Consider the following 27,464-nt stretch of genomic DNA (forward strand, 5'->3'; position numbering starts at 1 on the left):
ACGGAACCAAAAGGTTTCATTGTTTTTCCACAAGGTTTAATAGCAAGAAACGCCACTTTAAATGAACCCTTATTTTGAAAAATACAACAATTTGATATTATATACATACATAGACATATATTAAATGAAGAAAGCGGATGAGAATTACAACGAAGGTGGTTGATATAATGTTGAAAGTAAATAGATTGAAATGAAAATGGGTGGATCACGTAGCTGGAAGATCGGACGAAAGAAGTACTCGAATGGCACGCAATAGAATGAAAAAGGTTGATGAAATAGAATGAATAGGAAGTGGGAGGATGAAATCAGAAAAATGCGTGGAATGAGATGGATAAGAGTTGCCGAAAATGATGACGTATGGATGTGAAATTTGGACATTGAACGTCAAGTTCCTACACAAATTTCAATGTACTCAAAAAAGAACGTTGGAACGTTAGAATTATGGAACGTTGTGTGCTTTGCATTACGAGGACGAACAGGAAACGGATTACTTGGGTGAGTATGACAACGGTCGTAGATATAGTGGATAGAGTGAAGAGATTGAAATGGCAATGGGTGGGCCATGTGGCTAGAAGAATGGAGAAACTTAGACAAAATAAGTGCTAGAATAGTACCCGAGAGAATTCAATAGGGTAAAATGAAGACCGCGGGGAAGATGGGTAGACGAAGTTAGGAATGTGTGGGGTGAGATGGATGAGAGTTTCCCAAAATGGAGACGAATGGAAGCATTTCGGAGAGGCCTTAATCCAGCAGTGGATACCGAATGGCTGTACATGATATTAAATGAATTATGTCGGCATACCTTTCACATAATACGTATGTAAGTATGTGCTTGATCTTAAGGACTTACACAAGATGGTTTGGATTCCTTTTTGGTACATTTTATTGAAGCAATTGATAGGAAAAAGAACAAGATCAGTATTAATTTTGTGTATACAGGTATAAAGGTGGTCATGATGTTGAGGCGGACAGGAAACTACTAAAAAATTGGTATAATGAAATACTATTGCAAATACCAGTGTCATTCAAAATGTCATAAACACGGATTCATAAACATTTTTGTTGGAAATTCAATATTAGAATAATAACTACAGTTTGAACAATTTTTTTATTACATAGTCATGATTAAATAAAACCAAATTGATCTTGTGGTATATTTCATTGCAGTTTTTTTAATGTTGTGTTCGATCGAATTGGTATTATTACACTTTCAGTGTGTAAACAAAATACTTTGACTTTGTTAGAATACAGCTCTAGCATTGATTCATATTTTCCGTAAAAGAATTTCCTTCCTATAAATGACTCCAAATATTTAGATATGTCGATCGAAATTCCTTTATAATGACCCTTAAATAAAATATATCGTTTTTTCATAGTTTATTTAGCTATATAAATATTAAATGATATTCAAAAAGGAACCTGTTTCATAATACAAGCCTTGCCACTTTGCAAATAAGTTGTCGCTGTCATTGTGTTGATACGAAGCATATCGCAAAAATTGGGAATATTCATCGAGAACAACTGTTTTTTCTTCTCATCGCCCGTTTTGAATATAACTAACTTACCCTAAATATAAAAAATAAACAATTTTAAAATTTTGTAAAATATATGCTACTAAGAATATTTAAAAGTAAATCGAATTTACGTATATTTGAGTCACATCGTTCTTAAGCATCAAATATCCGTTTATTTTAAATTTTCCATTCTCATTTTCTATCAAATCAGTCACTAGATAAAATTTCATATCTGACAAATCATCGCTACAATTTTCAATTTTCAAATTAGTCATATCGTAAAATCCCTGAAATTCAAACACTCCGGTTAAAAGTTTCGTTCAAACCTTATATGTAAGTATTCGAGTGAAAATACTCACAAAACTGTTATGCCGTTCTTTTCCATTTATTAAAGTGAATACAGAAATTAAATATAAAATTACATTTAAATCGTCAAGCACTCGCATCTTCTCAATCTGGTGATAGAAACAGAAATGGTAATAAATTTCAATGCAAATCGTCAAACAATATTTTCCTACACATCGTTGCGTTTCCATAATGGATAAAAATACAGTTCAACTACAAACTAATCGATTCTGGTGGCAAAACAAATTATTATAATGACATAATTACGATATATTATTTCGTACATCTAAGCTTTAAATAGGATTATTGCATAAGTTCATGTCCGTTTTCCTTTATAGACAATGGTTAAAATCTGGCATGAACTTATGCAGTCAATTAATTGATTTTGATTTTTAAATGCTTTTTATTATTACGAAATTATGTTCACAATACATCTTATATCTATTTTAATAGCTACTGGTCTACTGATCATTTTCTGTTTTACAATTTAATTTAATTTGGTTAGTAATCATAGTATTATATTATTCTAATGTTAATCTACAGCATAATAGGAAAAAACAATAATTCTGGTTTGGTCAGCGGTTTGGGAGATAATTGAATTCAAAAACTTAAAAAAAAGTTTTTTAAAAACATACCTCTTGTATAACTTGTATATAAAATTATTATTTTGAATAAAAACACCAATAATTTTTTTTACTACCGCCATCTATGTATAAAATCAATGACTACCAACTGTCACCGAGATTAAAAATCTTCGAACCTGAAATGCTTCTTATACGATATTTTATCTCTATCGTAATGGCGGAGGCTCCATTTACTTATATTGATGACCAAAATGAGCAATATGGCAAAGTATAAAAACGATCGGATATGAGACAAACTTTTTCCTGAATTGTAAACGTAGAGGAGGTATGTAAAAAGAGCTCAAAAACCTATTTACAATCCCTATTTACATGTTCATAATATGTACATCTAATACATAATATTAATTAAAGACTCACTAAAGTCGATGACCTAAAGCAGTCAATCAATACATTTTTCTGACATGGTGAATATCTTCGTATGTAGAAAAAAATCTATTTCTAAAGTATGTATGTACATGTGTACATATACTACTAAATCATTCTTTAAAAGGGCACAATTAATCATTATGGAATATTATATTACATTTTAATACAATCTGTACTACAAACAAATAAGCGAAGAGCATCAAATCTTGCAAATCGATTTGAAAATTTTGGATAGTCATTTTATATTATACTAGTATTGTGCCCGTTAATATTTTTTTGTGGCTTATTGATACTGTTGCGTAGGGGTGGGTGGAGGATCCAAGTAAAAGGCCAACAGTCATTTCACAGCATTTATTTATGATGAATGAGATACACGCACTGGCAGTGCTCAGTCCAGAATGCCCTGATATCGCCTACGTACCGCCTTATAAAGGGTAGATCTCTCAGGACGTCTAATCTGTTTACCTGTTGTATAGTCACGTATTCGGATATGTATTTCCACGACATTGGGTCTCCCCGTACTGATTCTGAGAAAGGCTTAATAACGGTCATTGTTTAGCCTAAATGCACTTAGAGTCCAGATATAATCCTGGAAGTAAGTGCAAGCACTTAGTTAATCCGATAACAGATATCCGTTGGTCTAAGTGCAAGTACTTAGTTAATCCGTTAACAGATAACCCTTGAACGGCCACATAGTCTCTGGGATTCTATTCGCTTAATCCGCGGCGTACGTAACAATACCATTGATGCGAATCGGAACCAAAACTGGTACAAGAATTGGGAATCAAAACGGAAATAGAAACCGAAATAGGAATAGGAATCGGAACCGGGACCGGACCTGAAATATGAATCGGGAATCGGAACTTAAATAGAGATCGGGAATCGGAACAGGAACCGAAATCTGAACCGGAATGTGAATCGGAATCAGAACCGAAACTGAAATAAGAATCGATAATTGGAACTGAAATAGGTATCGGGAATTGGGAAATTTAATAAAAAATAAACAAATGAACATATTCAAATAAGTTTAAATAAAATAAAACTATTCAAATAAATTTAATAAAATGTTTACTATTAGATTGGCCATGTTTAAGCGGCTTATATTACAAATACCGAGCGAAGCCCAGTAAAACCACTGGTATATGTATATATGTATATATATTTTTTAATTATTGAACAATTTTAATTAGGCCTGAAAATGTATTATTATTCATTATTTAATTATTTTGATAATTATCTATTTCCATAATATATAATATATGTACGTGTCAATACAATCGTAGGTACAATACAATTTTTGCATTTTATATATTTTTTTTTGATAAATATTTTTTATGTAGCACGTAAGTCTACAACTTCACTTTCGCTCTCCAAACAAAATATTATTGTATTATTAGAATACATTTCAACACGTGAGCCGTAATTTCCATAGAAAAATTTCTTCCCAATGAACAACTGCATGAATTTACCAATATCAAGTTGAATCCCGTTGTATTCCCCCTTAAAATACACAAAAAATTAACATACTCTTATCATTATTTTTATTCCAACTTAAGAATAAATGTTTAAATACCTTCTTAAAAGAACAATCCTTTCCTACACCGTCTGACAAAAATATTGAATTTTTTTGAAGAAATTCACAGAAACTGGGGATGTTCAACGTAAATATTGTATTTTTCTTGCCATTATCAAATTTAAGTACTTTAATTTGACCCTGAAATATGCATACATATTTAAAAAAAATTGAACAATACCCCTAAAATATCGTAAGCATCAGAATATAATATTTACAGTAATTCGAGTAACGTCATCAGTGAAAACCAAACTTCCTCGCATAAAAAAATTTCCATGCGGTGTAGCTTCTACGTATGACTTGAGGTAAGCCTTATAATCACTTAAATTATCGCTGCAATTAGTTATTGCCAATGATTTCATTTTGTATAGCCCCTATTCATGAAAAATCACAAAAGATAAAAATAAACCATATTAAAACATTACATCGAATGATTATTTTACATACAAATTTAGCATTTTGCCTTGCACCACCATTTTTCTTTGCACACATGGCGCTTAATACAAGTAAAAATAAAATTCCAATAATATAGAATACACATTTCCGATGCAACATGTTCGGTTGAATGAGAATCGATTAATTTGAATGTTTGAAAATATTTTATATTTTAGATCAATATCAAATCATACGTACAATATATCATACGTAATAGTTCAGATGCGCATAAACTGAAAAAAAATAGAGTGTTCAAATCTAAATTTTAAATTCGAGTTATTTAAATTTTCTTTTCAATTTTGATATTAAAATATCAATTAAATATACACACGTTTATTATTATTATAAAAAAATGTGAAAAAAGTAACTGCTTAACCTGTGAGTTTTGCAGGGATGGTTGAATGGTTCGTTTGAATAGTTAGCTGTCATCACGTTAATCTGACAGTTGGTTTCATTGATGATTGAATTCTTCTAGCTTTATGTTGGAAACATTTGCTTACTTCAATTCGAGCTCCGTATGTCGGTAAAATATCAACTATCAATATACTTTTCGGATAAAAGTGGAAGTGGTTCAAAATCAGCTCACAAATTTTGAATGGTTAGGAATTTCACGCAAATAACCGAGTGAAACTAATAAAAATCTTATAAAAAGATTGACGACTGCTATATTTATGAATAGTATAATTATTTGATGTATACTTTATTGTGATCTATTCAAAATATGTATCACGAATTTAAATATGAATCAATTAGATGTAATCCGATGTTGAATCTGAACTAAAATGTAAACAATCAAAATTTTAATGTAGTATTGTTATATCTGGAATGGCTTTATGATGAGCAACTATTTTATAACATTCAATATCATTTTTAATCAAACAATAGGTTTTTAAATTCGAATAAATAAAATTGAAAACTAATTAAATTGAGTGTTCCAATTTTAAAATTGCAGTAGAGTAAGAGTGTAAAGTTCGAATCATTATATGTACACTGATTAGTAAGTGTATGCATCATCAAAATCATCCGGTAACACGGGAGAATGAAAGAACATATTTGCAAGTAAATTCATACACCAACTATCCGTACAGGAATAACAAGTTGACATTCTTAACAATTATATGATTGGCCTACGATGGATTAAACCAAAAACTGGAAGAATATCACACTATATCGAAGAACATATTATTAATGAACAAAATAAAATGTAACCTAACCTAAAATTGTATTTATATATTAATATGAATGTACGTGATTGTAAAACTTATAAAGACATTGTTAATTATTGTCTATTTCGTATCAATTTAACAATAAATTAGTTATTTGAACACAACCAGTTATATTTTTGAGCATAAAATTCATTGGAAGAGCAACGTCAAATTTTAGTCAGATGTCAAACCACTCAAATTTCATTCGTTAGCAGATTTACTAGTGTACAGCAGCTAGTGCATGAATTTACACATCACTGTATACTTTATCTAGTAAGAGTATCTGCGGATTCTAGCGTCGTAAGCTTTATGTAAAGCTAGTGTACAAACTTACTAGTCAGTGTATATGTATATACAGTGGCGGCTCGTCCATACATTTCGTTCTACACGTCACTTTAAGTATTTAAGATGGTATCAAAATCAATAAAAGCTGAGCCAATGTTTACAAGAACTTAAATATTCTTCCGAAAATACTGATAAAACAATAACAGGTTCTACCAATTTACTGAATACAATTTTTATTTTAGTCAGAACTTTTTCACAAGTTAATGCCGCATGTAGAAATGATTTATAACCAAATGCAATCTAGTAATATCGATGAATTTTCAATTAAAGAAATCTTAAAAAGTTTTACTAATGTCATTATACAAATACCAGATTCTTATATATCATTATACAAATGCGAATAGAAGCCAAAAATATGTGATGCATATATTATATGCATATTATAGAAGCCAAAAATATGTGCGATGTTATTATTAAGGATATAAAAGAAATATATACTTTTTCTTATAAATTAAAAGCTTTGAAATTATTTAATAAAGAAAATTTTGAAAAGTACTGAAAGAAAATGCCAATGGAAGATCTACTATTAACCGTTGAATCATATCCAATGAAGAAAAACTTCAAACTGAATTAGAAGTGTTTTACTCAAGGAGAGAAATGCATATTATTAATGATTTATTAATATTTTTAAAACTTATTTTTGCAATCAATTTATGCAAAGTTCGTGTGGAAATAACAAAACTTATTCAAATTCTGCTTACAACTTTAACTACCTCTGAGCCAAAACGGTGTTTTTCATCAATAAATAGAATTAAGACATACATATACATATAAGAAACACAATGGTTCAGGAAAGATTGACGGCATTGCTTATGTTGTCAATTGAAAAAAAAAGATTATGAACAGTGAAAATTTTAACGAAAAGGTGACTGACCTTTTTTCAAGGAAAAAAGACAGAAGAATCAATTTTATAATGAAATAAAATACATATAATGTTTAATTTTGATCATTTTGATGTTAATAGTGAAATATAATCCAAATAAACATTTTTTTTTATTCTTAATCAACCGCAGCACCCCCAGATATCTTATCCACGAGCTGCCACTGTGTATATACTAATTCGATACTTGACGCTCTTACTGTAACATATAATACCACTCAATTGTTTGTATTCACGATACAATCTTTATATGAAATAAATTATTAAATTAAAACAAAATACACAATTTTAACATCATTTATGTGAATATATACAATAATTATAATACTAAACGGTATAAAGTTAAATTAAAACCACTTTTACACACACTAATAATTATTAACACAGAATTAAGACCCATCAAGCGTTGAAACTCTTTGCTCGATATTCGATTTACGGCAACGACGTATTGAGTTCAGTTTTGAAGCTTCTAACTTTGAAACTCCAGCTGGGACTAACCAGAACGGATCTAAGTGAGTCTCTAGGAGACAGGAAAATTGGAGAAGCTGGAAGTGAAATCGAAGCTGGACCCCCTTGAAGAGCTTTGTTGAAGTGCTGCAAAAGTCGAGCACTGCATAAAGGAATATCCATAGGTTCAACGGTATTGATTGATTTCCCGTCTATAACATAGCCTTCATCTTCGAAACTATAACTGAAATTGAAACTAAATTAAAAACAGATACATGTACAATATTTTAAAGAAATATTTCGACAACTTACCTGACAACTTCCTTGAATTTAGATCCCCACAATATTTCATGCGACATGTACGATGTTCTACTTTGAGTCATCTGCCCGGAAGACCTGGCCGATCCAGTTAGCGTTATGATAATTTCAAATCTACAAACAGTACATTTTCAATATTTTTTCAGTATATTTTCAAGGCCTATTTCACTGAGACGGCATCTCCGTTACTTTTTGTCCAAGAGATCTTTTGCTGATATGTCGTACAGAGGACTTTTTTCATCGATGACGTGTTGAATCGTCGTGGGCCACAATAGAAACGGTGACTTTCCGAAAGATATAGGTAAAATTAAAGGACCTGAAGCCACTGTGTGTTTTATGAACCATCCTTTGATTTGAGTGCCTGCAACATGTTTCCGAAGACAATCCCAAACTCGGAAAACCAAACAGAGTTTACCATCTCTCAAACAAACCTAAACCAAAAACGCAAACTTAGAAATATAAATGACAATTGATTTAAGAAATTTAGCACAAATAATTAATACCACTGAATTTTTACTGAATCCAACACCTTCTAAATGCTTTTCAGGTCTTGTAATTTTAACGAATACAATCGATACCATTACACCTATCAAAGCATTCCCGACGACGACCTAAAAATAAGAAAAATCAGTAAGATTTTGTGACAAATAGAACCGATCATCGACACGTTTAACTCATTCAATACATTACCTCCATAAGTAAAATAAATGCGATCTCTGGACATTCTTCCGTGGGATATTTTTCACCGTAGCCGATAGAAACCTATACTCACAATTGTCATAATATGATACAATATACAAAAAATAGTTAATTTTTTGGCAGTGGAAAGGCACGTTTTCAAACCTGCGTTTCTACAGAGAATGTAAAAATCCCAGTGAACGTTCTCCCTTCAGCGATACACATAATCCCTTCAGGCTTATCTACCAAATCGCCATTTGCATAAGCTGCCACATAATACATCAAAGCAAATGCAACCCAGAGGAGAATATTGCAAGCGCTGAAGGACAAAGCCAACCATCTCCATTCGCACTCTATCTAAAATTTTATTAAATCGAAAATGTAATATGACTGATTCAGATACTTTGCATAATGAACTTAACCTTCATAAATAGCTTTTCAGCATACTCTACTTTAAATAATTAATAGCAGTATATAAATAGCAGCATATCATTGCCTACTACGTGCATAGATGTACTATTTTTTATATTATACAAAGAAAACAAAATTATTAAGAATTATGTTCATTACTCGCGAAGGTTACATTCATTAAAATTACATTTGTTTGAAATATTAAAAAACTAATCATACCAAAGTGGTAACATAATCGTCCATGTAAATTTTATAACGCCCCAAAATGTTGTTCATTAAAGGAATGTTAGTTTGTCCGTTTTTAAACACCACGCGTTTCGACCTGCGTGATCTGTTGCCGCAATTTTCCGGAGTTTTCCTAAAAATAAGATATTGATAAACTTGTAAATATCATGAGGGATGAATTTTATATGAGTGTATATTTCGTTCGTTCATGAAAATATTAGTTTGTTCATACACGAAACAGTCTGGCCATTTATCATGGTGTGTATAGAAGAACAAATTGACAAACGAACTAATATGTTCATACACAAACTATTAAGCATACATTTTTATTATTATCAATCGTTTGTCTATATATAACCTTGAGTATGTATATATATAACCTTGTTTGGTTGGTTCGTAGACAACACATTTGATTTATATTTTTTTTCGATTCATAAGCGCCGATTCGATTTTTTTCGATTCAAAGGATTCGAAGTCCCCGGGGGCGAAGGCGCCGGATTCTGGTATACATATAATATCGAAAGATTCTTAGTATATATGTATGTTTGTTTGTTCGTGATAGTTGATTTATTAAAAAAAACAAATGAGTATTCAAATAAATTTATATAAAATTAAACTATTCAAATAAATTTAATAAAATGTTAACTATTAGATTAGTTATGTTTTAGCGGTTTATATTACAAATACCGAGCGAAGCCGGGTAAAACTACTAGTGAATTAAATATATATATATATATATATATATATATATATATATATATATATATATATATATATATATATATATATATATATATATATATATATATATATATATATATATATCTATATATATATATATATATATATATATATATATATATATATATATATATATATATATATATATATATATATATATATATGTAGATAGTTCCAATATGCATAGTTTTTTTGTGTTGTTTGAACATTTTCAATACACTTTCTAGACAATTGTTTCATTTTGAATACAAATCAAATGAAATCAACTATTTAATCGCCATAGTTCTTTATCAACTCAAAATAAAATAAAATTATATCGCGCGCTCAAATAACCATTATTAACCTATGCTTCATCTGTATGGAAAAACGACTCGAATACTAACCTTTCCAAACTACAAATGATACAAAATAAATCCCTAAAAATAATTTATAATACATCCATACATACTAACTTGAAAAACTGCATGCCATAAATAATATTCCGTTTGTTACAGATATTACTAAAAAACTAACCAGTAGATTCTATAACAGAATCACAAATAACCATACTAATACACTTGTGAAGAGTCTCGGTGATTACAACAAAATGTCTATACCTTTCAGGTATAAACACAGATTACCTAAATCTGCCTTAGGTCATCGTATTTAGAGAGTCTTTAATTAATATTATGTACATATTAGATGTATTATGAGCATTTAAAAGAATTGTAAATAGGTTTTTGAGCTATTTTTCCTATTACGCTGTACATATTAACATTATAATAATATAATACTATGATTACTAACAAAATTAATTTAAAATTGTAAAACAGAAAATGATCAGTAGATCAGTAGCTATAAAAATAGATATAAGATGTATTGTGAACATAATTTAGTAATAATAAAAAGCATTTAAAAATCAAAATGAAATCAACCGTACCTTTTCTTTCGAGCACTGTTTCTTCCAACGTATTGCAGTGGGAAATTGGAATACTTTTCACTCGACGTATTATCTTTATTTTCATCGTAAAACACCTCATCTTCATCAGTCGCAGTGAAAATATCTTCGAACACATTCGTATTAACGTTCGCTTCTGCACTTTGGATTTCTTCACTCTGCTTTTCAACATCGCCATTCTCCACAATCCTCAACTCCAAATCTCCAACATCGTCGGGCATATCGTTCACGTTGAAATGTATACTCGTTCTGTTTCCACATTCCAGATCCACTTTGACGGGCATTTTACTACGCTCCAAGTGCAAGTTTTGCGAATTCGAACTGGAACCTTCAGCCAGTATTTTATGCAGTTCGTTGAATTCATTCTGACGGTCGCCCCTCCTGCTGTGCAGACTTTCATAGGACACGAAGTTCAGACACGTGTTGTATATTTCGTTCAGGGATTGATTTTCAGACACCTCTGGCTTCATGTTGTGGTATTTCAAACTGTCATCTCTGACAAGCAGTCCCCTCGTGTTGACTTCATCGTTCGAGCGTGTTATGAGATTGATCTCGTCGACTCTCTTCTCAGATTGTTTGTTTACTGTTTCATGTGCATTTTGGCCGATATGGACATCGTTGCTCTTTGTTTTATTTCTAAATTGCACGTCATTTCGTCTGAATTCGCCACTATCTTCAGTCGATTCGTCACTGCTGCTCGATATGTAGCTGCGACTCATATTCACGACCGAAAAACACTCGGTTTCGTTCACACTTTCATTATCACTGCCGTTTGAGTCGCCGATGAATGCTCCTTCGCCGATAGCTTCGATGTAACTCCGTCTCCTAATCATGTTGATTATTTTCGAGATAAAATTCTGGCGAAGAAAGCACGTGATTCACTTTATCTAGGCGTATTTTACGGACAAACAGAAGAAACACTCTCGAATCGACGGCGTATCGCCAACATGTTTATTTTTTGCATCGTCTTTTTTGTTTGGTTTCTAGCTGATAAGCATTTCTTGACTTTGATACGTTATCTTTGTGGTCGGGATTACGTTGACACCGTAGCGTGTTACGAACTGAGATGTACATAATATAAACATAAGCATTTTTGGAATTTATACGGAGATTACGTTATGCGGCTACCGCCTACGGAGATCAAATTGAGGATAGAGCAATTGTCTCCTTGTTTCCTCGATTAAATCGTAATTAATCAAAAAATCCTTAAAAACACTTTTAAGTGAACGCCATGTATGTTTTTTATTTATTTTTTCCCATACGAAAACAACATGTGACAGTGTCATCTAATATATATGTAATTTCGAAAGAAACTTTAAATGTATGTATGTATGTTTGGTTCGTAGAATCCATGACGTTCAATTTAATAAAAAAAACTAATGAATATCCAAATAAAATAAAACTAATCAAATAAATTTAATAACATGTTTACTATTAGATTGGCCACGTTTAAGCGGTTTATATTACAAATACCGAGCGGAGCCGGGTAAAAAAACTAGTCTAATATATAATTTCGAAAGAGACTTTGTATGTATGTTTGTTTGGTTCAATTTAATAAAAAAAACTAATGAATATTCAAATAAAATAAAACTAATCAAATAAATTTAATAAAATTTTTACTATTATCCTGGCCATGTTTAAGTGGTTTATATTAAAAATACCGAGCGAAGCCGGGTAAAAAAACTAGTTTAATATATAATTTCGAAAGAGACTTTGTATGTATGTTTGTTTGGTTCGTAAAATCTGTGAAGTTCAATTAAATAATAAAAAAAACTGATGAATATTCAAATAAATTCAAATGAAATAAAACTAATCAATTAAATTTAATAAAATGTTTACTATTAGACTGGCCATGTTTAAGTGGTTTATATTAAAAATACCGAGCGAAGCCGGGTAAAAAATCTAGTCTAATATATAATTTTGAAAGAGACTTTGTTTGTATGTTTATTTTTGGTTCGTAAAATCCGTGACGTTCAATTAAATAAAAAGAAACTGATGTACATATATTCAAATAAATTTAAATGAAATAAAACTAATCAATTAAATTTAACAAAATGTTTACTATTAGACTGGCCATGCTTAAGTGGTTTATATTAAAAATACCGAGCGAAGCCAGGTAAAAAATCTAGTCTAATATATAATTTTGAAAGAGACTTTGTATGTATGTTTATTTGGTTCGTAAAATCCGTGACGTTCAATTTAATAAAAAAAACTAATGAATATGCAAATAAATTTAAATGAAATAAAACTAATCGAATAAAATTCATAAAATGTTTACTATGAGATTGGCCATGTTTAAGCGGTTTATATTAAAAATACCGAGCGAAGCCGGGTAAAAAAACTTGTCTAATATATAATTTCGAAAGAGACTTTGTATGTATGTATGTTTATTTGGTTCGTAAAATCTGTGACGTTCAATTAAATAAAAAAAACTGATGTATATTCAAATATATTTAAATAAAATAAAACTAATCGAATAAATTTAATAAAATGTTTACTATTAGACTGGCCATGTTTAAGTGGTTTATATTAAAAATACCGAACGAAGCCGGGTAAAAAAACTAGTCTAATATATAATTTTGAAAGAGATTTTTTATGTATGTTTATTTGGTTCGTAAAATCCGTGAAGATCAATTAAATTAAAAAAAAACTGATGAATATTCAAATACATTTAAATAAAATAAAACTAATCAAATAAATTTAAATAAAATAAAATTAATCAAATAAATTTAAATTAAATAAAACTAATCAAATAAATTTAAATAAAATACAACTAGTCAAATAAATTTAGACTTGGAAGCCCTAGGTTCGCCATGTTTAAGGTCTTTATATTACAAATACTGAGCGAAGCCGGGCAAAACAACTAGTACATACATACATATATAATAATAATATATGTTATAAATTTTGGACCACTATCATTGAACCGTATCAAATTTTAATGGATTTATTTTTTTAATGTCATCATTTAAATTGCGAATCTAAAAAAATAACAATAGTGAAGAATTTAAATAATGTAGACATTTCAATTGTGTAATATTATGTACATACATATAATTTAAATGCTAGTTTGGTCATATGAAACATTATGGATACAAAAGAAAGAAAATCCAATTAACTTTAAATGTTTATTATAAATATAATATATTGTTAGTCCTACAATTGATAATTAAAAAATAGCATTTTCATATAAATAAAATCCGTTAGATAAATAAATAATCAATCTACATTAATTTATATACATACATATAAGCATCTGAGTACATATTATATTATATTTAATATCTACGTATATTGTAATTAGAATATCATTTTATAAATTTGATTCATCAGCAGCTATGGTATCTACACTTCGTCTTATTCTGAAAAAAAAAGCACATTTTATACAACATAATTATAGATAATACACTAAGATGTATAAAAATGGCAAATATTCATTTTATTTTAAAAATTAAATTTAAAATTTGAAAATATTTATAGAAATAAATATCAACAATATTGTATTCATATTGTTATTATTTACAAAATTTAATGTTGTTTCCCGTTATATTCTACTTTGCTCTTAAAGTTGATATGAAAAGTTGACCGGCAGGCTTAGGATGATTTGCTATAATAATTAAGACGATTAAATTTAATTATATTATAAATATAACATAATTATAAATGAAAAGATAGCGCCATTGTCATTTTGATTATGAATTTTCATGGCCAACTGTAAAGAATACATATATAGAGGTAATAAATTGCATTACACGTGAGTCCGATGATCTGTCGGATCGTCTAATGCCATATGGATTTCATCATCACAATCTGTATAGAATAAATCAGTATCTTTTTCAAAACCAGGATTTATTTGTCCTTCCATACCTGATAAAAAATATGTCAATACAAAAATATAAATTGAGAATTGTTTTAAGTATGTATATTTTATGAAATATTTGAAATGAATGTAATACTGCGAGAATTTTCATTGAATTCAGGTGGTAAAGTATCATTCCATATTTTCTCCTCTGGATCAAAATCAAACAGTGGAGGTAAAACTTGATGTGGAATTGGGAAGAAGGAAGCGTCACTGTTCCTATGCTCAACCTCTTCTTGAAAGAGCAATGAACTATAATTTCAAAAACAGTAAAAATATCATATTATGACGTTTGCTTAACAGTAATAGTCAACTTTTTTACCTGACATAGTCGTTGAAACAATTGTACCTCCAAATTAAATACAAAATAATCAAAAATACAACCAGCACTCCAACTGACACCCAAATCCATGCCATTAAAATTGCGTGATCATCGGGAGCGTCATATTTCTGAAATCATTTTTGTGTCAACTTATAAACATTCAAACATTCAAAATATACATACATTTATTTATTTTATCCTTAATTTATACCAGGAAGGCCTAACATGTAACCCCAATTCGCCTTCCTGGTCAGAAACATTGTACATTTGATACAAATATTATTAGTATCATACAAAGTACATATCAATTAATATCCACAGAGACATTTATGATCAAATTTGTAAATTTACTGCATTTTATACAATTCAACGAAATTCGAGACTACTGAAAACTCGAAATTTTGCTAGAAAATGGGTAAGGCTGACAATTTGTTGGAACCGTTGCAATGAAAATCAGATAAATTGTCAAACTCTAATAGGAAACGATCGGCCTGGAGACACAAATCCAAGGTATGGCCAGCAGAAACCAGTAGGATTTGAATCCTATCAATTAACATCCATAGACATCTGTGGCAAAATTTGGAAATTTGCAGGATTTTATACAGTTCAGCGAAATTCGAGACTACTGAAAACTCGAAATTTTGCTAGAAAATGGGTAAGGTTGACAATTTGTTGGAATCGTTTCAAAGAAAATCAGATAAAACAGGTGACTCTGATAGAAAACGATCGACCTGGAGTCACAAATCCAAGGTATGACCAGCAGAAACCAGTGGGATTTGAATCCGTGACCACTCGTTCACAGCTTTATATGCTAACCGCTAGTGTATTCTGCTGGTTTTATTGGCTTGATTCAAATTTTGTTTAATATTACAGTTAATAATGACTAATTTGTCAATGAACAAAGTGAGGGCCCTTCTATATATAATTACTACCGCCATCTATGTATAAAATTAATGGCTACCAAATGTCACCGAGATTAAAAATCTTCAGACCTGAAATGCTTCTTAAACGATATTTTATCTCTATCGTAATGGCGGAGGATCCATTTACTTATATGTATTGATGACCAAAATGAGCAATATGGCAAAGTATGAAAACGATCGGATAAGAGGCAAACTTTTTCCTGAATTGTAATCGTAAGTGAAACGTAAGGGAGGTATGTAATAAAAATCAATATTTGTCTGTCTGTCTGTCTCGAATAGGCTCCTAAATCACTGAACCGATTACAATGGAACTTTCAGGATTTGTTGTATGCATGTCTGGCAAGATTACTGTGAAAAAAATCGCCCAAAATCGGGAACGGAAACGGGAAAAACAGGAAGGAGTGTCATTGCAACGCATTGTTCCATTGTTAGGGTAAACATTGCAACACCTGCGTTGTTGGGTAAAATAAACAAACAATTGAATTAAATTTTCAAGTAGACAGATGGGAACGGGAACGAGAACGGGAACGGGAACGGGAACGGCAATTGCATGCGTTATTGTAGCGTTGCAGCCCATGCCGGGTTCAGCTAGTATTACATAATAATAAGATCTAATAATGCTTGTTAGAGAATAAGCATTAATAAATAGTTATATGTAATTATGGATATTTCAAATATGATATAATAAAAACCTGTAAATGTTCTGGCAAACTTCTATCAAGAGATGCCCACATATCGTCGAGATGTGCCGTTGTTAATTCATAGCCGTCGGTGATGTTGTTGAAATTAACGGGGATTGAATATTTTATGGAAATACAACTATCCCAGCCGGGCCAATTCATTGAGCAATTTTGAACAATGTGAAAGTTTATATTTTCCAATCTGAAAAACAAAATTGTAAACAATTTTATATAATATGTATATTTGAATTATTGTATATTTCACCCAATTACAACAAGCATCAACATGGAATGTATATTATGTAGGAAATTTAAACTTAAAAGCTTGTTGTATTTAATATTATAGCAATATAAATAATCATAATACATATACGAGAAAATAAATACATATAAAACATTGTGAAATAAAAATATTTTGATTATTTGTTTTATGTTTCTCTTTATTAACTCCCTTTGAAACTAGTTACAAACTTAAACAAGTAATATAGGTTTTCTTTATATCTATTTATATTATACATACAATATAAATAGTAATAATAAATACTTTATACTTTCGACATACAAATTATATAATAATTTTTGTATATATTTTAAATACTGACATTAAATTTAATATTAAATAAAATAATACTGGTTCTTTAGTTAGTAAAGGCCATAGTATATGTAACATTTAAGTTATTTTTATTAGTTTACCAATTACACATATCTTTTTAAATTTATTAAATCATGCGGAACTATTTATTTATATTATATTAGTCAAATTCAATTGCAGAAAATACATATGTAAAACAAATCTAAATTTAATTTGTTGAATCATTACTATTACAAAGCTATATACCTACATATATTCAATTTATAACAGATGATAAACTTTTGTAATTAAATATTTTCAATAAGAATAACATTTGACATATTGAGAGTTACATTTTACTTTTCTGCTTCCATTATTTTTACTTTTATTCCGTTCACTTTCATTATCATATTCTAGAATGGTTATTACATATAAATTCAAGATATATGGAAGACAGAAAGATATTTCAAGCATGTACATATCTTTCTAAAATGCATCTAATTGCATTACCATTTTTTTTTTCATTTACAGCTATGAAACGACCCAACATTCAATTACCTACTTTATAATGCCTTATACTGTATGTATATTACTTTTATAAGTATTATCTAACAAATTTTCAGCAACAATGACTTTGAAATCGAATACAATAGTCAAATATTGTTTAGTAAGTTTAAGTTCAATAATATATTATACATATGTATATTATTATTAATTGTTGAAAATAAAATTTTTGTATAAACGTTCAGGCATAACAAAATAAAGCATTATTTGTATGCAGCGTAATGTAATATTTGTATCAAATATAAAATACATTTTTCAATAGTATGTATATGATATGTATGTATGTTTGAAGAATATAAACATGTATATATACTTTCAATTTGGTAAAATCTTTATTAGTAATACTGAAATTTTTATTATTGGCATATGAAGAAATTTTTGTGGGTGCAGAAGTATTTCAATAGATACATATAGAATAAGTGCAATTCATAACTTTTAGGAAGAATTCAAGTAGTTTTGAATCATATAAGACATGTTCATTCAATGTCAATACATTTTATACCAATTTCTCTTCAACAATCTTACTATTGTTCTTTTGCTCAATTCTGTCCTCCTTTATGTTCGTCGCTCTGGTGATTTCATTCAGGGTCATCATCCGGGGCGACGATTTCTCATCTTGACATTCCGACAGCGGAATGCATTTTGAAGTGGACTGTTCGGAGGAAGCCCCTAATCACAAAGCTGTCGGAGTCACATTTCCACTCTTATAATCCTTCTTCATATTCACAGCCACGTGTTCGTGACTGCTCACTACTAGCTATGTCTGCGACTGAACCATGGATATGCTCGTGGATTCAGTCATAGCTGGAGCATGAGACTTTTCACTAGTCGAGTCGTACAGTGGAAACTCACAGCACATTATAAACTTCAGAGATTTCGGTACTTCGACATAGATCGCAGGTGGAATAGGTATCAGAGGCGAAGTCGAAGATTTGTAATACCTATAATCAGGATTATCTCTATACTTCTCATCAGACGACCTTTCTAGCAGCGGAATTCCAGATAAAAACAATATAATCAGAGTAGTGAAGATCGGCGACAGTATTGCAATCCACTCCATACCTTGAATCACATTCAGAGATATTATGAATATACCCCACCACAGTACGATTTCACCAAAGTAGTTGGGATGTCTAGAAAGTCTCCACAGTCCATCGTTGCACCATTTTCCACTGTTAGCTGCATCTTGTCTGAACGAGAACTTTTGAAGGTCTGCATACGTTTCAGCAAGGAGACCAATGATGAATATCCCCGTTCCAGCTGAATCTAATGTCGTCATTGTCTTTGGAGCTTTCGGATACGAATGATGGGGTGAGTTTACTATGATCACTGGAAGACTTACTATGTAAACCCAGAATGCTTGAAATGTGTAGAATACGCCGAAGCGAACCACATTACTCTTTCTGTCTTCGAATTGCTTGTCACGTCCAATTTGGAGTATTCTATACATGAGATAGCCTGAGAGGCGAGCTCCCCACAGACATACCAGGACTGTCACCATGAGCTGTCTGCTGTCGTAACTCTTGGATTGGCTCCCGCCTTGTCCCAGGAAGAAGGTCACGAGGGCTATGATTATGAAATTGACACCTCCTGTGAAATCGGTCAGCTTGTCGCATTGAAAAGCTGCAGCTATCACGAAAAATATGACTTGCATCACACACGTCACCATGGCGCTGATGGCCAGGTTGTTCTTGTCCAGTAGTGGTATCATTCTGACGTTTGTATATTAATCCACGTATTGTTTCGTAACGATGCGGCAAATTTGAATCGGTGTGTCTCTGTGCAGTTCCGGTATTGACATTATGTCGGTCACGTATGTAGGTCAATCGTTGATTATATTTAGAACGCGTTTATTCACGCGGGAGTTAATCGGCCGACTCTGATTCGTCTGCTCGGTTTCCGGCTTAGGTTATTGCGTCACTTCCGGTCGTGGAAAATGGCGGAACTGGAGCGCGTCGCGTGAAAAGCGTCCCGACGCTTTGGAAACGACGCTGAGATGCGTCGTCATTTGATAAATACGCTTGCGCAAGATACGGAAAAGCTGTGTTGCCCAACGTGAAATTATTTCAGGAAAATTCTGTATATATGTATATGCTACAGTCGAAGTGTACATATTTTCACTTGTAATATATTCCAACTGGCGTTTTAGGTCATTCATATTCGAATACTAGTCTATCTATACATATATAGCCAGCAGTTTGGCTTAATGGTAGCGTATATATTTAGCACAATTGCGATCGATGGTTCGACTCACCATACTGCTGGTTAGATTTGGGGGTTTTGTGACTACAAATTTATTAATAAAAAGAACAGTAATGTTGATGAAGAAAAGAAAAGAACAGGAATGAATAATATAAATATTAAAAATTTATGTTGTTTTATATTTTTCTGATGAACAAATTTTTTTAAGTATTACTGGGTTTGCTTTTAAATGAGAATGAAATTCTTGGTAGGATTTCATAAAATTGATTTTAATTAACAGCATCGTTTTATGAATTGCGTTTTTTCGGTTTCACAACTTTTTCATCTGTGAAAAGACTCTTTCTACGTGTGTATTAGTTCCGGGCAGGCATAAAATGTATTCAATAATTATACGATATATATAATAATTCAATAAATATACTCTATTTTTGAAAACGGGACATTTCGACGTCCCGAAGCTGTGCTTGGGGACAACGGGAAGGTCCCGTCACTTTAGGTATGATAGACCGAGGCTTAGACTTAATTTTGCACGTACTTAATAACATGACTATGATAACCGATATTGTATTGAAAAATTTATCTTTATATCTACAATTTCAGGGCAAAGTATGAAAATTTTCTTACATTGTGACATTTTCAGCTATAGTGATGTTTTCTTTTTCGCAATAATTTTCTGCAATTACAGCTAGAACCTTTTTGAATTCAGTGCTATTATCAGATTCGTGAAATTGTTGAGCAGTCATTCCCTTCAAATACAGATAAGCATACTCCAATGGTTCGAGTATGAGTGGCGGTGGATGTTCAGTGATCGGAGGCGGAGTTGTGGTTATTTTTTCACCTATATATCAATCAATGAAACTATTATTAAATTAGCCAACATTGAATGATATATTTTAAATTTTAAAACTATTTGTTAAATATAATTTAAAATACTTGAAATATTCAAACTTATTTTTATTCAAAGATTCTGTATGTATTTTTAAAATCTATACTTACCAAGGCTTTTCAGTTGAATTTCAAAGCCTTTATAATTTATTTCCTCATCAGGAGAAGCATTAAATTTTATATATAATTCATCCAAATGAACTAGTCTATATTTTCGTTCAGTTTTTAAAGACCACGTTAAATATAATGGATTTTCATTTTCTTCCTTTGCACCACCTAAAGTTTATTTGAAATAAATAATACGTACATATATGTATGCATATGATCAATTTTATCATAATATTAATAAAGGATTGTAAATAGGTTTTTGAGCTCTTTTTCCTATTATGCTGTAGATTAACATTAGAATAATATAATACTATGATTACCAACCAAATTAAATTAAATTGTAAAATAGAAAATGACCAGTAGATTAGTAGCTATTAAAATAGATATAAGATGTATTGTGAACATAATTTCGTAATAATAAAAAGCATTTAAAAATCAAACATCATAATATTAATCAAATTATTGAGTGAAATTGTAAACCAAAAACAATGTCTGTCTTCGGCCATACATATATGCATAATACATATTATGATTTAACCTCCAATTTCACAATCCGACTGTAATTAATCAATATCCTGAGCAAACTTATAATAAAATTGCACATTACATATAGTCAAAATTGTACAATACCTGGTTTTATAAGTATATAATCCTGTTTAGGTCCATTTAAATCTAATGCTTTAATTATAACTTCTACTCCATATCCAATGCCATTCACAATTCTCCATTCTTCTATTACCCCTTTGAGTATAGTATTTGGATACTTATAATTTATAGTTCGATACTCATCAGTGTCAAGTTCTATTACAGTTAACGCAGATACACTCACTGAAAATTAATGTATTACATTAAATATGAAAAGTACACAAACAAAGCTATTTCAATCATGCAATAAGGATTGTAAATAGGTTTTTGCGCTCTTTTTCCTATTATGCTGTAGATTAACATTAGAATATTATAATAATATGATTACTAACCAAATTAAATTAAAATTGTGAAATAGAAAATGATCAGTAGATCAGAAGCTATTAAAATACATAGATAGATGTATTGTGAACATAATTTCGTAATAATAAAAAGCATTTAAAAATCAAAATCATATAATAATTGACGAATACCTTTGATACTGATTGATATCAGAAACAATGCAAAAGCCACGTTTATGTAATTTATATACTTCATGTTGCCACAGTTATATATATTTGCACTTTTTAGTAAGTATAGAAATAAATAAATCTAAATTCACATTTTATAAACGTCAAACTTTGAAAATATACTCAATCTAAGCCCACTCACTGCTCTGGTGCGATTGTAAAACAATATCTTTATCTGTCAATTTGCGTTTCAATAAAAGACATTGATAATATTTTATCTTCGATATGATATGCTTAATCTGAGGTATGCTATTAGTATTTGTGATAAAAATTTAGTCATATTGCTTGTATGCGTGAATATTTGTATGATGAAATCTATCCAAAAGTACATAATTAGTAAAGAATTGAAAACTTTGGAATAAGAAAATGAAAACAGTATTTAAAACAATAAGTTTTATTCAATTAATGGTAACAAATGGTAACATATTGGTATTACATACATACATAGAAGAATGTGTTAGTAAAATTTTACAAAAAACTTAATATAAATATATAAATAAATTTTCTTATGTTCTACAGACTTATGTCACAATAATTATATATTTTCATTGACACGTATACATACTTTGTTAGTACAGTTTGAATAAATATATTTACAAATACAATCAGCACACGTACATGCATACCAAATTCCACAGTCAAAACTTACATATTTACCGAAAAAAACGCAGAAATTCAGAGCAAAAGATTACTATTTTGCATATGCAACATTTTGTACATATGAGCCATTATATTTGAAAGTGGCATAAGATCTTTCCACAGATTTTATTCTAATGATATGATTTTAGAAATAATTTTAACTATAAATTAAAATATAGCAGTTTTTTTCTTATATGTCAAACAGAAATAGTGTTTTTGGAACTGGATTTTCTAAAATTGGATTTCCGCCACTCTCACATATAACGGTGCATACATACATATATATACGTATATATACATATATATATTTTTTTATAACTTGGAAATTCCTACGAAAATATGATTATATATACATAGATATCTTTGAACACAAAATAATAATAAAATGAGTGACTAAGCAATTTTTATCACACCCCCAAAATCTTACAATAAATAAAATATTAAATTTGACACAAACTGAATTTTAAAAAATATATTATTATTTATGGTGAAACTCCACAAAATATTGAAAAAAATGACTAACATAATATTTTTTTCACATGTTTAAAATATGCATTATTATGTTGAATTTCTTAATTTTTGTATTCATAAATGTTTATAAAAATATTGATGAATTATTAACTGTTGAATATATTCAATACGTCACAAATATATAAATAAAGTTTATCAAAAAGTCTTTTTTTCTCTTATCAAAGAAATAATTATGTAAATATATAAACTTTTTATATATAATATGTAATATACGAAGGGCTGAAAACCAGACTGGTACAAGTGACATTTTTAAAATATCTGGCTTAATTGCTAAAATAATAGTATATATGAAATGCTATTATTTTAGCACCAGCTTTTTTTAAAAATGTCACTTGTACCAGTCTGGTTTTCAGCCCGTCATATGGTAAAATTTAACAAGAAAATATCGAAATATATATCATTGAAATGGTAACTTCGATTAATTTTGGCTTTGAAGACAATTCTTTATGCATTTTTAACCTAAACTGTAAACGTTATTAAAGAATTCGTGATATATTTAACATTTGATTCAATTAAAACGCTTCTTTTCTGAAACTGAAGCCGAATTGATCACACTTTACTCTCAGCGATCTTGCAAGTTGAGGTGGTCCGCAATAGAATACGGTCACTTTCCCTTTCTTTTGATTTTGAATTTGTTTAAACACCTTATCCCAATTGGGACGACCGGCATTTGTCCTCGTCTTCAATCCAGTAATCAAATCGCGCTTTTCCTAAAATTTAAATCATACATTTCAAAGCATACATTCAAGAAAATTTCCGTTTGATCATCTCTGAAAGCTTTATAAAACCACAATACTTTTTCATGGAGAAGATCCAACGCCAGTTGTAACCCTACTGCTTTCATATCACACTTTTGCAAAGCACTTGTGATGTACATGTGCATATCGAGGAACCTTTCCATGGCCCCGCCTAACTCGGCCTGCTCCATTTCTAATTGAGACAACAAAGATACAAACCATTCAAAGGAACGTTGCTCACGATTTATCCAGAAGAAGTCCACCTTAAAAAAATCATTATTCAAACATTTAAAAGGAAAAACACTGTATACTTCACTTAGTATTACATAGATAGTGTTGACTTTACTTTTCGCAGATTCATGATGGTCGGTGGTATGTCACTACCCCATGTAAAATCACATTTCGGACAGGAATGTCTTGCTTTCCAGTATTTGTGCATGATAGATTGCAGAATAGACGCGAACGGTGTGACACCGATCCCCGTCGCCACGAGAACGGCATGCTGAGCTCGGAAGATGTGTGAAGATGGTGCACCGTATGGACCATCCAGGTATATCTGATCACATTTAAATATTTATACTGACTTTGAATTTGAATTTGTCTTTAATCATTAATGAAATAGTACCCGACAGACCGAGCATTACTCGGAAAAGAGGTTATGGCGGCATTAAGAATTTTTGTATGTGTTACAGTCGAAGGGTATTTTCAGTTGTAATATGTATATTCCAACTGACGTCTTAGGTTATTCATATTCGAATATAATTCAATAGTAAATTATATCTCTACAACCACAAATGCACTTTCAACAATGTGCGCCAGTTGTAATATGACAGCACTGATGTTTTACAAAGGTTGTTGTTATTTTCAGGTAATATATATGCGAATTATTGGCTATTTGCAGTTACTATATCTGCGACAGGCGCAAAGCCTTCTGCGCATGCGCGTGTACTTATAATCCGATTATATTTTCTTACATTTAATGTATGCTAGACTTGTTTAATCAATCGTTCATTATACATGAGGCAAATAAATTTCGCACGCTATTATAATAGATTTACATCATTTAGCTATGTAGTTCGCGGCTTGTACTTGTATGTAGGTATTATGCGTTGTATATGATAATAATTTTCTAACAATTAATAATATTAACTAATTTGGATTATATTTTTTACTCTACGTCACTTTACGAGTTCGAACTAAATTTTAAGAGGTTTAAAACAAAATTTCAACAGTAAACACGCTGACAGTGACAGTTCACGCGCATGCGCAGAAGGCTTTGCGCCTGTCGCAGATATAGTACCTGCAAATAGCCAATAATTTGCAGATATAGTACCTGCAAATATCCAATAATTTGCAGATGTAGTACCAGGAAATAGCCACAACCGTTTTACAAATGTTTTGGTATTCAATAATGCGTTAATATTTTCTAGATATTACGAATAAAGGATAGGCGGTCGATTTATATTTGGACAAAAAAATGGGTTCACCATTGTCAATTTCTAGTCATATTTTAATTTCTATGATCATATTTTAATTTCTATAGCCTTTTTTGTGCTCTCTAGCTTTGTAGGATAATATTAATCAACCCTCTTTCTTTGGAAATAGAAACCGAGCGCCGAAGTCTAGTAATGAGTACCGTTTTCACGAAAACCTAACCTCTCCATCTTACCTGGTACCAACTTATAGTCGAACTGTATTTTCAGTTGTAGTATATTTTGACCAGTTGGAATATAATTCGCCATATGAATCAACTTACGTGGGTTAGACGCAATATATTCCAACTAGTCAAAATATATTACAACTGAAAATACACTTCAACTATAACGGTAGTTGGTAGCAGCGTAGATGGAGTATGTTCCAACTAGTCAAAATACATTACAACTGGAAGATAAACTTCAACTGAAACATACACACAATGATAAAATAAGGCAACAAAGATAACAAACGAAAACAATTTCATGCCGATGCAATTACTGAGTCACTTTTATAAATGCAACTGTATTTTCAGTTGCAATGTAGTTTTTTACCAGTTGGAATGTAATTCGTCATATGAATCAACTTACGTGGGATAGACGAAATATATTACAACTGAAAATACACTTCAACTATAACGGTAGTTAGTATGAGGTTAGATAGAATATATTCCAACTAGTTAAAATATGTATATTACAACTAGAAGAGACACTTCAACTATAACATATACATACAACTCATATAAAAAAGCGAGAATTTTCATGAGAAATTGATAACTACTATATACATATGTAAAGATTAATACTTGTATATGCGCAAATCTACAGTTTTAAATTTAGAATTATAAATTTAGTATACATAGGTACACTAGTAGCTAGAATTTAGTATACATAGGTACACTAGTAAAAAAGAATACAATACTATTCAACTTTTACCTGCTGGAGCAATTCAGCCATATAAATATGCATTTTAATTCAAATTGAAATTTATTATTTCATTGTTTTTTTTATACTTTATTTATTTTTCATTTGTTGATTTTTTGTATAAATTTACATACATATAAGTTCATATATAGCATTTTAAAAATCAATTCCTCGTCTTTTCAATATATATTAATTTAAATCAGTAAATGGTAGTAAATATTAGTAATTATTAAAATCGTTGTACCAGTTTTTGAGATAAATTTGAAAAATATACAAAAATAGGTTATTATAGGAATAGTATATATGTATGTAATAGTATACCTCTAACGGTTTTCCTACTGGATAGTTTATGTAAGGGAAATCATGTGACGTTGATCCTCCGTCAAGAATAGCCGTTTGGTGTCCGTCTTCAGGATCTTTATCCGGGCTGATAGTCTTAGACAACTTCCTGCGAGCTTCAAGGTAAACAATTTGATTTTTAATAATCTTTGCGTTATTTAGTGTGTATTGAATGATATGCGTTCAATCTGTAGTGTGATATATTTCACCTATTGTAATCATAGAAGACGTTGAATCTCTTTGTTCGCAGTTTTCAAGGCTGGGCGTTTTGAAAGCGATTATTGTTGGCTTTGTACGCATGTATCTGAAGCTTTGAGCCAGCGATTTATTTTGTGGACTATAATAAGCCAAACCCAATGCTTGAAGGTGAGCTTGTTGCACTTGACATGCGTCGAAACTCTTCTCCGACTCGGATCTGTTGTAATCCTTCAACCTGAACAACAAAAACGATTCTCTATAGGCACTGTTATTTGATTTCAATGATTATATA

General features: G+C 30.4%; 4 protein-coding genes across 5 annotated transcripts in view; all 4 read right to left on the bottom strand.

Annotated features, from left to right (window-relative positions):
- Positions 1 to 7,588: 7,588 nt before the first annotated feature.
- Positions 7,589 to 12,138, bottom strand: LOC143918454 (uncharacterized). The gene is made up of 8 exons (XM_077440402.1): positions 11,047 to 12,138; positions 9,381 to 9,519; positions 8,916 to 9,107; positions 8,763 to 8,834; positions 8,576 to 8,683; positions 8,262 to 8,503; positions 8,067 to 8,186; positions 7,589 to 7,998 (listed from the first exon to the last, which is right to left on the bottom strand). The coding sequence occupies exons 1-8, from the start codon at positions 11,895 to 11,897 to the stop codon at positions 7,740 to 7,742; spliced, it is 1,983 nt and encodes a 660-aa protein (XP_077296528.1). The 5' UTR covers positions 11,898 to 12,138; the 3' UTR covers positions 7,589 to 7,739.
- A 2,042-nt stretch (positions 12,139 to 14,180) lies between these two features.
- On the bottom strand, positions 14,181 to 22,489 carry LOC143918060 (uncharacterized). Of its 2 annotated transcripts, XR_013261095.1 has the most exons (10): positions 22,297 to 22,489; positions 21,809 to 22,006; positions 21,182 to 21,346; positions 20,810 to 21,023; positions 16,861 to 17,050; positions 15,246 to 15,373; positions 15,021 to 15,175; positions 14,817 to 14,931; positions 14,588 to 14,671; positions 14,181 to 14,426 (listed from the first exon to the last, which is right to left on the bottom strand). XR_013261095.1 is itself a non-coding variant. In XM_077439727.1 (9 exons), the coding sequence occupies exons 1-9, from the start codon at positions 22,358 to 22,360 to the stop codon at positions 14,378 to 14,380; spliced, it is 1,278 nt and encodes a 425-aa protein (XP_077295853.1). In that variant the 5' UTR covers positions 22,361 to 22,489; the 3' UTR covers positions 14,181 to 14,377. The 2 variants fall into 2 exon arrangements, 1 of the variants encoding a protein (XP_077295853.1); XM_077439727.1 differs by lacking the exon at positions 14,588 to 14,671.
- On the bottom strand, positions 18,360 to 19,694 carry LOC143918127 (uncharacterized). Its single transcript, XM_077439842.1, has one exon. The coding sequence runs from the start codon at positions 19,692 to 19,694 to the stop codon at positions 18,741 to 18,743; it is 954 nt and encodes a 317-aa protein (XP_077295968.1). The 3' UTR covers positions 18,360 to 18,740.
- Positions 22,490 to 24,014: 1,525 nt separating the features above from the next.
- Positions 24,015 to 27,464, bottom strand: part of Nox (NADPH oxidase) — a 96,052-nt gene continuing 92,602 nt past the window's right edge. Inside the window, exons 15-19 of the mRNA XM_077439657.1 lie at positions 27,184 to 27,407; positions 26,957 to 27,090; positions 24,586 to 24,795; positions 24,299 to 24,502; positions 24,015 to 24,212 (exon numbers count right to left, since the gene is read on the bottom strand). Coding sequence (XP_077295783.1) covers positions 24,015 to 24,212; positions 24,299 to 24,502; positions 24,586 to 24,795; positions 26,957 to 27,090; positions 27,184 to 27,407 — 970 coding nt within the window. The remainder of the gene's footprint in view (positions 24,213 to 24,298; positions 24,503 to 24,585; positions 24,796 to 26,956; positions 27,091 to 27,183; positions 27,408 to 27,464) is intronic.

This window comes from Arctopsyche grandis, chromosome 10, assembly GCF_051622035.1.
Source record: "Arctopsyche grandis isolate Sample6627 chromosome 10, ASM5162203v2, whole genome shotgun sequence".
NCBI lineage: Eukaryota > Metazoa > Arthropoda > Insecta > Trichoptera > Hydropsychidae > Arctopsyche > Arctopsyche grandis.